The sequence below is a fragment of the Hylobates moloch genome, unplaced genomic scaffold (genome assembly GCF_009828535.3).
Source record: "Hylobates moloch isolate HMO894 unplaced genomic scaffold, HMol_V3 SCAFFOLD_9, whole genome shotgun sequence".
Lineage (NCBI taxonomy): Eukaryota > Metazoa > Chordata > Mammalia > Primates > Hylobatidae > Hylobates > Hylobates moloch.
The window spans coordinates 68,354,595-68,370,378 of record NW_026652284.1 but is presented as its reverse complement, the minus strand read 5'-3'; the positions used below and the strand labels follow the sequence as shown (position 1 = coordinate 68,370,378).

General features: G+C 34.6%; 1 protein-coding gene across 1 annotated transcript in view; it reads left to right on the top strand.

Annotated features, from left to right (window-relative positions):
* Window positions 1-15,784, top strand: part of MMP16 (matrix metallopeptidase 16) — a 284,820-nt gene that overhangs the window by 124,283 nt on the left and 144,753 nt on the right. Inside the window, exons 2-3 of the mRNA XM_032759998.2 lie at window positions 1,242-1,390; window positions 11,865-11,987. Of these exons, the coding sequence (XP_032615889.1) occupies window positions 1,242-1,390; window positions 11,865-11,987 (272 nt within the window). The remainder of the gene's footprint in view (window positions 1-1,241; window positions 1,391-11,864; window positions 11,988-15,784) is intronic.

Genomic DNA, 15,784 nt, shown 5'->3' with positions numbered 1-15,784 from the left:
GTTATTTTCACTGGGAAAATATGTCTCCTTTTTTAGAAGTTGAAGTTCATAAAGGAAGAATATGAGTTATTTGGGAAAAACCACAATTTCATAGGATGGTCATTTATGTGATAAATAGACTGAGGTAGGAAGGGTAACATATGCTGGCAAATACCTTTCACTAAATAGCAAGGCTTCTATTTTTATGCCAGGGACAGAATTACTTGGCCCTTATCAATTTGAGAGGTAGTTCACTAAACTCCAAGAAATCTTAGAGCCCTATAGAAGATTGAGGTAAAGGACAGCAGGATGGGATGTGGCCTGAACATATGATTGTGCATTTAAAATGAATGCATAGCATTGTAAAACTAGAAAGCATCTGCTCCCTGGTGGAGATATATGTTTTTTTCCAAATGCCCTGCATTTGTATTAACTTTTACAATTTAACCTTAAATGACTCCAAATTTTTGCTCCAATCACAATTAGAATGTGAATTCAACTATGACTTCTTTCTCTGTCCTCCCAGAGCCCCCTTCACCAGGGAAGGTGGGGGATAAAAATCATGAGACCCTTAAAGAGAGGTCTAAACACTCTTAAGATAATAGTTGGGTTTCTTCTATAGGTGAAAAACTTGGTTACTTGTGTGATTTAGATTAAAGTGAGTCACCATAAATAAATGAAGAAAGAATATTCTTTACATGGTAAAGTCATCAAAAGATACCTAGCTACGATTGGATAGAATGGTTTTATGGAATTTACACCCAGAATGTCATAGAGTAACATGGTTTATCTATAACGATGCTACAAGTCATAGCTGGGGTCACTGGTCAATTTCAGGAAGACGGCTTTTTTAATGTGGTATATGCACATTGCCCTTTGCAACATAAACGTCTCAATGGAGTCATACTGTTGAAAAAGCATCCTTCATTTTGGGAGCTTGAGGTCCTAGAGGACAGGGATAATCTTACTTTTTATCCAGTATTTGCTATAGTACGTTATACATTATAAGCTTGCAACAAATAATTCATCTTTTTTTCAATTAGCATTAGAATGTCTGTCAGAAAGATCCATAACAGTCACTGCAATTATATTAAAATAACCTAACCTACATAATATATATTACAAAAAGATCAAACGCTTAAAATACTGTATGCCCTTGTGGAGAAAATGTTCAAAACTCTATTATAGATATACATTAATTAGCAGAAAATTATTGTTAAATTGTAAAATTGATCTAAAAGAAACTGTACTTGTTATTGCAGGTTTGGTTACAAAAGTACGGCTACCTTCCACCGACTGACCCCAGAATGTCAGTGCTGCGCTCTGCAGAGACCATGCAGTCTGCCCTAGCTGCCATGCAGCAGTTCTATGGCATTAACATGACAGGAAAAGTGGACAGAAACACAATTGAGTAAGTAATGGCTGCCACCCTCCTTTCTTTGTTGTCCTTGAGCCAAACTAAGTAGTCTGGAAAACTTTATATGAAGTCCGCCAACCAGAAATGGAGTAATTTGTCTCATGAACTTTCTTTGGAATTACATAACCTAATTTAACCCCACTCCTCCAATATTTCATAAGATATTTAAGGCCCAATGTCAGGTTTGCTTACCTGATTTTAGCAACATAGTTTCAAAGTAGTAAAGAAAATATGAATGAAATGTTGAGGTAGGTGTACAGTTGAAACCACTACAAAAAGAGTGACCATGAGCAACAGAGGTGGGTTGTGTGACTGATGAGAATATATTGTACACATTGCTTCCCAAATCTCTGTTCATTGGTATCATATTAGGAGCTTGAAATTGGCCAAATGGAAATATCTACACCCTGGAAACCAGGAAACAACACAAATTAAGGCTCTTATTTTGGGTAGGAGGGGCAGCGTCAGAGAGCCAGTTAAGAGTTTACTAACTCCCCACTGCTGACGGTTCTAAATCAAAGAAAGGTTTCACTGGAAAGTTACTTCTTTCAATTTCTTGTTATCAAAGGGCTTGTTCTTATTTTTTAATAATTTTGCTTTTTAATGATTGGTTCATCAATCATTCATTTATTTATTCAGCTCTTTATTGGGTGCTTTATCTGTGAAAGATAAAGCATGTACAGATTCGAAGGCATAATCTCTTCATCAAAGGAGCTTAATTCTTATCTTCTGCATAGACAGACATAGTCACAAATGGTATTACCACAGGTACACAGTAAGTTTCGTAAGATTATGAAACAGCATTACTTTTCTGGACAGCAAAGGAAGAAGTGATTAATTTTTTTCAGTAGAGGGAAAAATCATTTGTGTTTTTAGAATCCTTGATACTCACGAAGTTTACCTATTTTTTGTTACTTAGTTTGATCATGGTACATCAACCCTCCACAATAGGAAAGACAAGCATGCATTTTTCTCTCTGCTTTCTCAAATAGAGGAACTAAATGTCAAAGGCTAAGTGAACTGCAGAGTAGTTGCAGAACCTGTCTTTTGACATTTGATCTGGGGAACTTGCCCTACTATATACCTTGAGAAAAGACATACTGTTTTTCTTTTTAAACCTTAAATACCTGGGTTATCTAGACTTAGACATACTTAATTAATTCTGACATATCAAACTAATTTAATACATAATTTTGAAATTTTGCCCTCTAAGTTTGCAACATGATGTTAGTCATAATTTTTCTATTTCATCAACACAGGAAAACCTTTATAAATTTGAGATTAAACTTCAAAGCAGTTTGGAAACATAAATACATTACCTCCCCTAGTACTTTTGAGAGATGCATAAATATTAACTTTGATCTACGTCTTGGAAAACAGAATCAAGAATAAAAAGAATGTGTTCTGCCACAATTAGAAACTTGTTCTAAATATTGGGAATAGAGTTTTGATATTTTGGACCTGCTGCCCTCTAATCACTGCAATTCTCTCTGAATGCTGTAATATCATTTTAAGGCATAATATGCCCCTTGCCTTAAATAAATATAGTTTTAAGTTAACAAGCAAAAGCCTCCAGCAAATCCTGTGTTTTGCTGCCACGTATAGTACCAAATTCCATTTAAATTGTACTCCTCATCACAGCATTTTACAAAGTGCTGTGGACAGCGTTCTTGTTCTTAATGGAGAGCTGTTAGCTTCTGATTCACTTTCTTGGAAAATATGACGCAATTCATAAAAATACAAATAAATTGAGGACTTGGGAAACAAATTAGTTCACATTGTTTGAAGGTCTAACTTGACTAGTGCCAGAATAATAAGGAAGTATGTAATGCTTATTACTAGTTATTAACTTTGAGAAAGTGGAGTCCTAGAAAAGGTACATTTCCGCAAGTTTTGTGAGCTCCTGTTGGTCGTTGGAAGGACTTGGGATGGAAACGTTTGTTTTCCGAAAGCGGCAGGAGGAAGGTTTTTGTGAGGAGGTAATGGAAGAGTAATATGCACAGGATTTATTTGGGCCCTTCATATGGAAAGGGGTCTGAACAGTTTGCTGTTCTCTGGCAGGAGGATGTAAAAAATGTGGAGGAGTAGAGAAGGACACGGGCCTTTTTTGGGGCACACAGTGGCTCAGATTCCAGACCAGTAAAAATGACGGTGTCAGTGCGTGGGAGTTAAAGTAGCATTTCTGTGATAGGGCATTATAGAGAAAAGATCAACTATATAGGCAGCCCATAATTTAAAATCAAAGGGACTTTTTTCCTTGTTTGTTTTCGTTTTGAGCTGTTTTGTTTTTGTTTTTATTTAAACAAAGCCGTGTTCTAATTCAGGTTTGGATTTTTCTTGGTGTCTTTTTAGGAATTGGTAGTGCATCTTTCTCTTCAGAGTATTACGCCTGGCAGTTATTTCTAGGTGAAACAATTAAAGCCTTGTTAACTCCTCATCTTCCCTCCCTAGCCTGCCATGCCTCCTCTGCTTCCTGTGTCTGCTTGGCGACTTCATTCTCATTGTCACTTGAACTAGAAACCCGGTGACTTCATTTGCTTCCTGCCTATTTTTTTCTGCTGTCGCATCTCTACTCTTAAGATGTTATTGATCAAGGTACTCAGCTGAAATAGTGTACTATTTTTGGAAGTGTAATCCCCATCATAATGATATTAAAGCTATCGTCTGTGCTTTTGTAATCTTGAATGTGTGGTAACAATCCATGCTGAAATCACACTGTTAGATTACGGTCAAATTATAAGGTATGAATTTTTATCTGACACTTACTACATAAAATATGGACTATAGTTATAGATCTAAATTATTCCTCAGTATTAATATAATATCTTAACCATTTTCAATGCTATGAACTCTTACCTAATTTTAGACTCTTGTCAAGATCAGTTGTTTTTATATTAAATAATTATATCCCTTTTTGGCAGATTCATGTGATGCATTGAATCTGTAATTATTGGGTAATTAAAAGTAATGATGACAATTGCAGTAATCCCTATATTATGTTGAACAAATTAACCATTTTCAAGCAATAAATTAAGGTATTACCTTAAATGTCATAATATATTGCTTTAATATTAATTAACAATGGTATTAGAGATCATAATAAATACTGTCTCCCACAGAATGAATTCGTCAGTGATTCTTTTAAATTATAGATGCATAGCTAATTTTTGGAAGCAAGCTCCTTAATGAATGGAGCAATCTATATTATACATAAAATGTATATATTTAGCAAGGAAACAAAAAAATAGCAAGGCAATAAAGAAAATGAGTCTGATATGTTTTATAATTTTAATAGTAATTTTTTCATATTATTTTATCTTTTATATGTGCACAGTGGCATGCACTCAAGTGTGCTTGGTGAAATATTTCTTTTTTAAATTATTTGTAATTATTATGGATATATAATAGTCCTATATATTTATAGGGTACATGTTATGTTTTGATACAGGCATACAGTACATAATGATCAAGTCAGGGTAGTTGGGGTATCTATCACCTCAAGCATTTGCCATTTATTTGTGTTAAGATCATTCCAATCTTACTTTTTTAGTTAAATATGCAATAAATTGTTTTTAACTGTAGTCACCCTAGTGTGCTATTTACTACTATCTCTTATTCATTGTATCTAACTATATTTTGTACCCATTAGCCACCCCTTCTCTTTATCCCCACCTCCCTCCTATCCTTCCCAGCCTCTGGTAACCATAATTCTAGATAATTCTAGTCTCTGTCTCCATGAAGTTCTTTTTTTGTTTTTTGTTTTGTTTCGTTTTGTTTTAGCTCCCACATATGTGAGAACATGCAATGCAATATTTGTGTTTTTGTGCCTGACCTATTTCACTTAACATAATGTCTTCCAATTCTATCCATGTTGCTGCAAATTACCGGATTTTATTTTTTATCGCTGAATAATATTCCATTCTGTATAAATACCACATTTTCTTTATCCATTCACACATTGACGGACATTTCAGATGATTCCATATCTTAGCTATTGTGAATAGTGCTGCAATAAACAAGGGAGTGTAGATATCTTTTCAATATACTGATACCCTTTCCTTTGGATATATGCCCAGCAGCGGGATTGTTAGATCATATGGTAGTTCTATTTTTAGTTTTTTGAGGAACCTCCATACTCTTCTCCATAGCGATTATCCTAATTTATATTTCTATCAGTAGTGTATAAGGATTCCTCTTTCTTCAGATGCTCCCCAGCATTCATTATTGCCTGTCTTTTCGATAGAAGCTTGTTTAACTGGGGTAGGATGATATCTCATTGTACAGAAATTTAACTTAATTAAAATTTATTTAAGGTTGAATAAGTAGTTTTTTCAAGTCATTTCAATGAAACTATAGTGATATTTGGACTCCTAATTTGATAATTGAAATACTTATTTAGATGTACCAAGAACGCCAACATTTTTGGCTTATCAATATGTTTTATGATTTTTATTCTTTTGTCTAAATTGACAAGGGAATATTCTCTATCTTCTTTTTCAGTTTGGATATAAAAGATGTGTTCTTGATCAACTGATGTCTTTTTATTTCTGAATATACCCATGGCATTAAAACACTATCACATTATAGGATGGGTCAGCCCACGTTTTGGTGGCAGCAGAAGAAAGGTTGATAGCTAGTGAACGGGGACCTTAGATTCCTATTCTGAAAGGTAAAAAGTTGAAAGAAGTGGTTAGAGCTGACACTGAAATTGTGTTCACATCGAAGATCATGGTGGCTTAATACACTTTTGTGCTTGCTCAGGTATTTAGGTACTTTAACTTTGCCATTTCAATCTTGTGAATAACCTGTGTGTCTATACAGGCAGTTAATGAGTCTGTAGATAAAAGAAACTCTGGACTGGAATGAGCTGTCAGCCGCAACATTTTTAGCCCTAAGTTAATTTACTTTTAAAAATCTTCCCATGGCAACTGGACTTGACTCTATGAATACAAACAAAACCTAAGGATTTTTTAAAGTAATTAAAATAAGTATATTTTAAAATTTCTGGAAGGATCTTTTGGGGACTACTATAAATAGTAAATATTATTCATACTTTTAACTAAAACTTGTGAAAGTATGGAGAATGGAAACTTGTTTAACATATTATCCTGGTGAATATTGTCTTAGAGCACGAATTGATAAAGTACAACATATGTATTTGGCAGTCATTTTCTTTTCTCATGGTAACGGTAGGTGTATTTACACAGAGCCACTATGTGGCAGAGCTCTAGCTGCAAGGGAGGATGTTTCCCTGGTATTTTGTTGAAGCACGGCCTTCCTGCAGCACCACTACAGGATACCCAGTGCAAGGACTATAACCTAAGGGCATCTCTTAGAGTCATGCGGTGAGTGAGTGGCCTTATGTGTTTGGCATGAATGCCCAACTTATTAAATACTTTTTAAAAATATATTTTACTGAAGCTAATGGACACTTTCAGATGTGTGTGTGTGTGTGTGTGTGTGTGTGTATGTGTACACCAAACTGTGTAGAAGCTTCTGGCTACTTTATTTACATAAAACAGGGGACAGTGAAGTTGTTTATTTATATTTCTATTATCAAAGTACCAAAGAAATCCCTGTTTTAAATAACATATATACAGGTCAAAGGGACGTGAAGCACATTGATATTTGTATGCTGCTGCTGCTTCCACCACGACTACCACCAGTATAACTACTTCCTGATATTTGTAAAATAATAATAGTTATTAGAATTAGAATTGTAAGTTAATAACAGTAGTTACTGCCTGCTAGACACTATTTTAGTGTTTAAATGATTTAACTAATTCATTCTTCACAATAACCCAATAAGAGAGGTAATATTATCATCTTCTTTAAAGATGCAGAAACCGAAGTATAAAAAGAAACAGTAACCTATTGTCATAGGACTAGTGAGTCAGCGAGGTAACTCTACAGTATGGCACCAGGATCCCTGCTTTCAATTTTTATACTCCTCTCAAAAGCACTGATTTAGATTTTTTTTCTTTTTAAGTTGAGTTAACTTAAATGAGGACATTAATGACCTGCCCACCTAATTTTTAAATTCTCTAAAATTCCCCCAAATTAAATCATTATTAAAAATCAGTATTTCATTTATGAAAATTGAAGCCATGCCATTATTTACACCTTGATAATTACAAAGCTACCATGCCCCTTCCCCATGTCTTTGTTTGCTTTGGAATGTCTACTTAAAATTTCTCACAAATGAGTCAGTCAAGAAAAATAAAAAGCACAGTTATATGAGTTGTGTGTTGACACACTGAGAAAGTAACTATGTTTAAGCAGTGACACTGTCGCAAAAAAAGTACTGCCTGAAAATAACATTATTGAAAGCTTTAAAAAAAAGGTGGCGACTAGATTTTAACTTTGTATGTATATATATATATATATATATATATATATATATATATATATAGTTATATATTCCTGTTTTTTGTGTGAAATTCAAATTGATATTTGAATGCTACTAACATTTTGGTGCCTAATAAATTTATATTATCTATTTGGGCAACTGGAAATGAACCTGACTGCTAGACTCTAACTGAATAAAAACGTTAGCATGCCAGTTTTGCATTTAATATTAGACAACATTTCATGCACTGATGAGTCCAGTTAAACACTGAGCATTCTTTAATCCATTGGGAACTTTAAAATTTCCATAAGAAAGAACCTGCCTGTTTATGAAATCAAATGTTTAAAGTCACATACAAAAGCCTGAAGACTGATTTAGCTCGGATTCTGTGTCATGTTCAGTAGTATGATGTGCTTTGATCATATTTATTGGTATTTTACCTACTTTGAGAAGGTAATACCCACTAATATCTCTGTGCCAGAATGTTTAGATACAAATAATGGTGAAGTTAACATAGAATATTCTCAACTTTACCAATCTTCATTCAGAGTTCTTTTCATTAAATCATTAGTTGATATTATATATGTTATGCTTATTTCTTACGTGCAAATTACCTACTTCATGATTTTGTTTTATATAAGTATCCACGTAATGTCTCTGCAATAATCATTTGTTCAAAGCACAGAGTTGGAAAAAGTTATGAAGTCCTCAAGAAATATATAGGATTGTCGAAATGATCAGTATATGCAAAATGACATATAGACTTAGTTCATTTGCTTCATGTTCCTTATTGGCGATTTCACTAGGCACTGACCTCATGCTTGGCTCTCTACCCTCACTCACAGGTCAGTGGTAGATAGAGACAGACACATACATATCAGGATACACATTATAAGACATGCTGCATTGGGGTGGTAAACTGTATCTATGTGAGTTGAATATTAAAGAATAATTAGGATTCTCAGGGTGAACAAGGAGTGAAAAGTATTCCAGACAGAGGTCATTGCATATAAGAGCAGGAAGAGGTTTGGTTCTGTAGAAACTCCATTGGATTTTGAGAAGGAGGACAAGGGACAGACACCCTCATTAGGTAGACCTAAATCAGATTCTTTCTACAAAGGCATTTCATGCTCAGAACATGTAGAGAACACACTTTTGCTTTGGGAAAATGTATTGTTAATATTGTTAGTAGTGAAAATGAAGGAAGTGTTGAGAGTGAGAGATACAAGAGACATTTTGAGGGTAGAAGTGACTAGACTGTGATTGACTGGATGTGAGGAAAGAGTAGTGGAGGGTTATACCTGGATATCTGGTGTGGGCATTAGAAGATGCTAAGGCTTTCGGCTGAGATGAGGCATCAGATAAATTGGTGCAAGTTTGGGGTAGGAATATCATGATTTTCTTTGTATTACATATAACATTAGAGATGATGACAGGATATCTAGATGGAGGTGTGAGAGCACTTACCCCATTATATTGTACTTTTTAAATGATAACATGTCTTACCTGTGTGCTATGAGCTCAGTAAGGAAGGGGCTCTTTCTTCATCTTTTAATCCATACCTTCTTTTATATATCTTAGCATGTTGTAAAAGCTCAAAAATACTGTATGATGAATAAATCAGGATGAGATGGGTAAATGAACAAATAGTTAGAACACAAGCAAACAACTATATGAAGTGGGCAAAAGCCCAAGACTTATATAAGGGATTCAGCAGAAATGTCTTTTAGCACAGGAACCTAATATTCCTCCCTAAAATATCTGTTCTTTGGGCCGGGCATGGTGGCTCATGCCTGTAATCCCAGCACTTTGGGAGGCCGAGGCAAGCAGATCACCTGAGCTCGGGAGTTTGAGACCAGCCTGACCAACATGAAGAAACCCTGTCTCTGATAAAAATACAAAATTAGCCAGGTGTGGTGGCGCATGCCTGTAACCCCAGCTACTCGGGAGGCTGAGGCAGGAGAATTGCTTGAACCCGGGAGGCGGAGGTTGTGGTTAAGCCGAGATCATGCCATTGCACTCCAGCCTGGGCGACAAGATCAAAACTCGGACTCAAAAAAAAAAAAAAAGAAATCTGTTATTTGGAAGATGTACACAATTCACAAAGAAATCTTTTACTGGCTCCAACAAAAGCATGACATTACTGCCTTCATTTTTCAATTTTATGCATACTAAAGTAATTTTAGAGACTATACCCTCATTGAAAATACATTTTATTCTGATAATAGTTAATTCTATTGTTTCAAATTTTACCCAACTATCCATTTCAGGTTTTTTTCACAGATTGCTTACTTAAATGTTTTCCTTAGCTAAATGTGAATGTAACCATATCCCACGTTAAGTAAATATATTCAGATTTCATAATTACGTATTGTTTGTTCTCCCAGTACTTTCAGTGAGATAAGTCAAGATAAGTACCTACCTTAGGAATATTATGATTTTGTGAGAATATAATTAATACCCATATATAAAAGCAACTTAAATCATCGTAGGGACACCATTAATACTTAATTGTTAGTTAAATCAGTATCTAGATCTTAAACTATGCAATAAAAATAACCATATCCATCTAGTCAAGTAATATTTATTTGTTAATTCTCCTATTCCAGGAGTTGTGCAAGATACTGAGAATACCATAACCCCTTCTCTGGAGTGTTTTACAGTATAGTGAAATATCTCTCAAATTCAGTGTGTTTAGGAATCCCCTGGGAGTGTTGGTTAAAAATGAGAGGCCTCTGATCTCACCTCCTGAGAGATCAGTTCCATAAAGCTCGATACCCTCTTAGAATTTAGCATTTACAAGATGTATTTTTTAATTCGGGAACTTTAACAAAGGGGAAGAATGATTTTCTGAAGTAACTCTACAATGCATTTAAACTAGGATGGAATTTGTTAAATCTGGTAACTGCATAGTCTACATTACTGGGGTCAGAATAAGAAAGCAGAATCTTTTAATGTTTTCTGGAAAAGTGTCATCTTTCTTAAGAAGTAGAAGTTACTATTTCACTGATGCAGGAAGTTATTATGTTTGTAAAAGCAGATTATTGGATTTTGTTGCATAACATGTAAATTACTTCACATGCAAATTAATGTGTAAATGACTTAGAGTCATCTCTATGATCACTCCTTTTCCATTTAAAAAGTGTAGAAATTGTAAAGCAAATACTCCAAAAATTGATTGTTTTTCATTTCTACTTTCTGAACCATGTAGCACTATGAATTTTCTGCCTTACCTTTGTAATTATTAAAATAAAGGGGCTAATAAACAGTAAAGTACTTATAACGCACTAAAGAAAAACTACCCCAAATCATGAAAATCTTTCTACTTAGATAAGATGCAAGAATAGATAGAAAATGTGACAGTGGTCCAATGAGTCTCTCTAGAAGAGAAATTAGACTATTTCATCTGTGTATGTGTTAAGATTAATAAATTAAAATCAGCATTTCCTTTTCAAATTTAAATACATTAAACCTTAGTCTTGTGAGTGCAAAACCTCATATTCAGAAAAATATTTTTTAAGCATTGAATTTGGTTATTTATCAAATATTCAAAGCAACTGGCTGCTACTTGGAAATGAAATAATGATCAAATGTAAAGAAGAAATGGTAGAGAAATGAATATTTTATTTGAACAAGCAGTTGACTGCTATGTAAATTAGAACAGAGTAGCATATACCCTCTTGAATCCTGGCATTTAAACTCAGGTAATAGATTAGAATAATCTTTGAATGTTAAAAGTGGAATACTCCTCAGTGGCATTTTATGAGTAACACTAGGAATTAAAGACTTGCCCAAGATTATATACCTTGTTAACAGCAAATTCTTAGAAGCTTTAGAGTACCTCTGTCTATAGTTAGCTCAAAATAAATTAGAAAGAAGAAAATTATCTAAAGGATCTGAATAGTAAACTAGTGATTCTTGATAATTCAGGAAAAACTATGCTATCTACTTAGATTCAAAGTGCAAGAAAATTCACAGTGTTCCCTTTACTTTATAGTTTGCCATTTTCATCATCACTGTCTCAGATTAACCTCTTAATTGATTTTCTTTTGATTAATGATTAGGGTTGTTAGTAAATAACTGGAAAATACTGCTTTTTTTTTTTTTTTTTTTTTGCAGCTGGATGAAGAAGCCCCGATGTGGTGTACCTGACCAGACAAGAGGTAGCTCCAAATTTCATATTCGTCGAAAGCGATATGCATTGACAGGACAGAAATGGCAGCACAAGCACATCACTTACAGGTATAAGAACTCACGATTAATCTCCCTTTTCCCCATATTTCATTACTATTTGTTTTGACACATAGTTTAGTATCTTCTGCACGTTGACTACATGTTAATATATAGGGATATAATGTTAACATAAGAGACTTAAAATTGCTGTTGAGAGGAGAGTAAATTGTTCATTAGACACCGTGTAGGCACTCTGAGACACTTGGGCTCTTTTGTAAACTATTCCAGCTTCTTGAATAAATGTCAATATTATGAGGGACTTTAAGATGAATGTTCTAACATATTACATTCTTTGACAAATATTTATAATCTCTAAAATAATCAAATAATAAAATATATAAATAACTGCTATTTAAACAGAATGTTGTTGAATTCATTAATCAGTGTTTAATATCAGTCTAACCATTTTGATTTTTATCTTTTTCTTAATTATGCAAGTGGTTTTGTCTTCAGTAACAGAAAGTATTTTCCAACCTAGAGTGACAATTGTTATTAATGGATTTTCACATTTATTCATTTTGTAATTGAACAACTGCTTATTGAGTCCCAGTATGAACAAAGAACAATGCTAAGGCCTGGAGATGTAGCAACAAATAAAACATGAGGACCCTGTCTGTCCTCGTGGAATTTACAGTGACAAAAAGTTGAATAGTCATATAAATACAATGCTTGTTATAAAAAGAAAGGACAGGATGCAAGAGAAATGTAAATCAGGGTCATCCAACCCATTCTGGAAAACCAGATGAGATCGCCCTAAAGAAATAGCTTTTCAGTTAAGACCCATAGGAAGAGAAAGAACTTGTTAAACCAATGGGCAGGAGAAGAGGAAAGATACTTTGGTGAGAGGGTAGAATATCAGGAATCATCTCTGTCAGATTATGTGAATAGAAATGATAATTTTATAATTCTTATTCTTCATGTGAATAACCCTTTGTGTATGATTAAAGATAAAACGAAAGCCTCAATATATGGGTTTCCTAGTTAATATAACTGGAACATGTCACTTGAACTTATTTTGGTTATTTTGGTGACACTTTTTTTTTTCTTTTTCTGGAACAGAGTCTCACTCCATCACCCAGGTTGGAGTGCAGTGGCACGATCTCAGCTCACTGCAACTTCCACTTCCCAGAATCAAGCAATTCTCCTGCCTCAGCCTCCCAAGTAGCTGGGATTACAGGCACGCACCACCATGCCCAGCTAACTTTTGTATTTTTTGTAGACACAGGATTTCCCCATGTTAGCCAGGCTGGTCTTGAAGTCCTGACCTCAAGTGATCTGCCCTCTTCAGCCTCCCAAAGTGCTGGGATTACAGGTGTGACCTACCATGACTTGCCTGAGAACACTTTCCTGTCTTCTTTTATATTTTATGCTGTCTTCTCACACAGCATGCTCCTAGATTATTGTCTTATGCTACTTACTTTAATTATTTCTGCAGATAAGAAAAATCAAAGATGAAGCAGCTTTAGGCCAAGCCCATGAAGTTGGTATTCACCATCATTTAAATTTGCTCACAAGATATTTTTACTTCACATATTTGTTTTATCATCTCTACAATCTATATTTCCAAAACAGAGTTAAGAAAGTATTATATCAATAAGTTCATATGTAATATACAGTTATTTTCCCAATAACTGTTATATTTATGTCTCTTGTCTGGTGACCCTTTTTCTATAAGTGAAATTAGTGGTGACAGTGCTTTCTGAGAGGAAAACATGGATTCTTTTTTCTTTTCTTTTTTTTTTTTTTTTTTGAGACAGGGCCTCAATCTTTCACTCAGGCCTGAGTGTAGTGGTGCGATCTTGGGTCACTACAAACTCTGCCTCCCAGGCTCAAGGGATCCTCCTGCCTTAGCCTGCTGAGTAGCTGGGTTTATAGGTGTGCACGACCATGCCCAGCTAATTTTTGCTTTTTTTTTTCAGAGAGAGGGTTTTACCATGTTGCCCAGGCTGGTCTTGAACTCCTGGGCTCGAGTGATCCTCCTGCCTTGGCTTTCCAAAGCACGGAGATTACAGGAGTGAGCCACCACACCCAGCCCATGGATACACCTTGAAAAGCATTTGTAGATTTTGATGAAGAATGATAGATTATTTTTCTGGTCACATGGCAGAATAGAAAGCCTAAAATATACTGCCGATTAGGGCAAAACTTGGATGAGATATGTTAGATTTTTAAAACTAAAATATATCTTAAAAGCATTGTTAAGCTGAAACGAAAGGAAGAAACCTAAAAACCAAAAGTAGAGGAAAATTAGGAAATTTAGGAGGCATGTGAGCCTGTAGGTCATGTAGAGAGATGTTGAACTTCTGTCTTAGCAGTAATATAGAGTATTAAATAATAAACTGCATACTGTTACCTTAATAGATACAGAAAAGTGGCCAAGGAAATTTACCATCCATTTTTGGTAAGTAGGAATCAAAGCAAAGAAGTACATTTTGGGCCGGGCGCGGTGGCTCACGCCTGTAATCTCAGCTCTTTGGGAGGCCAAGGTGGGCAGATCACTTGAGCTCGGGAGTTTGAGACCAGCCTGGCCAACATGGAGAAACCCTGTCTCTACTAAAATAAAAAAAATTAATAAATACTAAATAAATAAATAAAAATTAGCTCGGAGTGGTGGTGCGTGACTGTAATCCCAGCTACTCGAGAGACTGAGGCAGGAGAATAACTTGAACCCGGGAGGTGGAGGTTGCAGTGAGCTGAGATCGCGCCATTGCACTCCAGCCTGGGTGACAAGAGTGAAACTCCACCTCAAAAAAAAAAAAAAAAAAAGAAGGACATTTTGTTAAACAGAAAAATGGCATCTATGAAAATAAATACACTTTCGTTATATAGTTCACATATAAAATCTTTAAGAAGCAACAACAATATCTGCTACCTCTCCTCTATTCAGCAACATTGTACAACCACTAATAGAGGTAAAGAAAGAAAAGGAAGTAAAAGATATAAGATTTGAAAAGAAACAAACTATCATTAGTCTCAGATTATATAAATTTCTATATGGTAAACCCAGAAGAAATTCTGATGATTGTTTAGAAATAATTAACAAATATAGTCAGCCTAAAAATAGATTTTATTTTCAGAACAATTTTGTATTTACAGAAAAATTGAGCAGATAGTACAGAGAGTTCAGAGTTACTGCGTACCCTCTCCTTTATCCCTTATATACTCCACCAATACAAATGGTTTCTCCTATTATTAACATCTTGCATTAGCATAGTAGATTAGTTAAAATTGATGAGCCAGTACTGGTACATTATTACTACTTAAGTTGATAGTTTACACTATGTTGTACAGTTCTATAGGTTTTGACAAATGTATAATGTCATTTATCTACCAATACAATATCATATAGAATAGTTTTCCATCCCTAAAAATTCAGTGTTTCACCTATTTATCCTTTCTCTCTCCTCTTCCAAAAGCCCTGGCCAGCACTGGATTTTTTTTTTTTAATGTCTCCATCATTTTGCCTTTTCTAGAATGTCATATAGTTGGAACTATAGAGAATGTAGCTTTTTTTCAGACTGGCTTCTTTCACTTGGCAATAGGCTCGTAAGGTTCCTTCACATGACTTGATAGCTCATTTTTTATTGCTGAACAATAATCCATTGTATAATGTGCCATTGTATATTTATTCATTCACCTGTTGAAGCCATCTTGGTTGATTCCAGTTTGGGGAAATTATGAATAAGGCCAGTATACACATTTGTGTGCAGGTTTTTGTTTAGGCATAAATTTTTAACTCATTTGGATAAATACCAAGGAATGTCATTGCTGATCATATGATAAGACTACAGTTAGCTTTGTAAGAA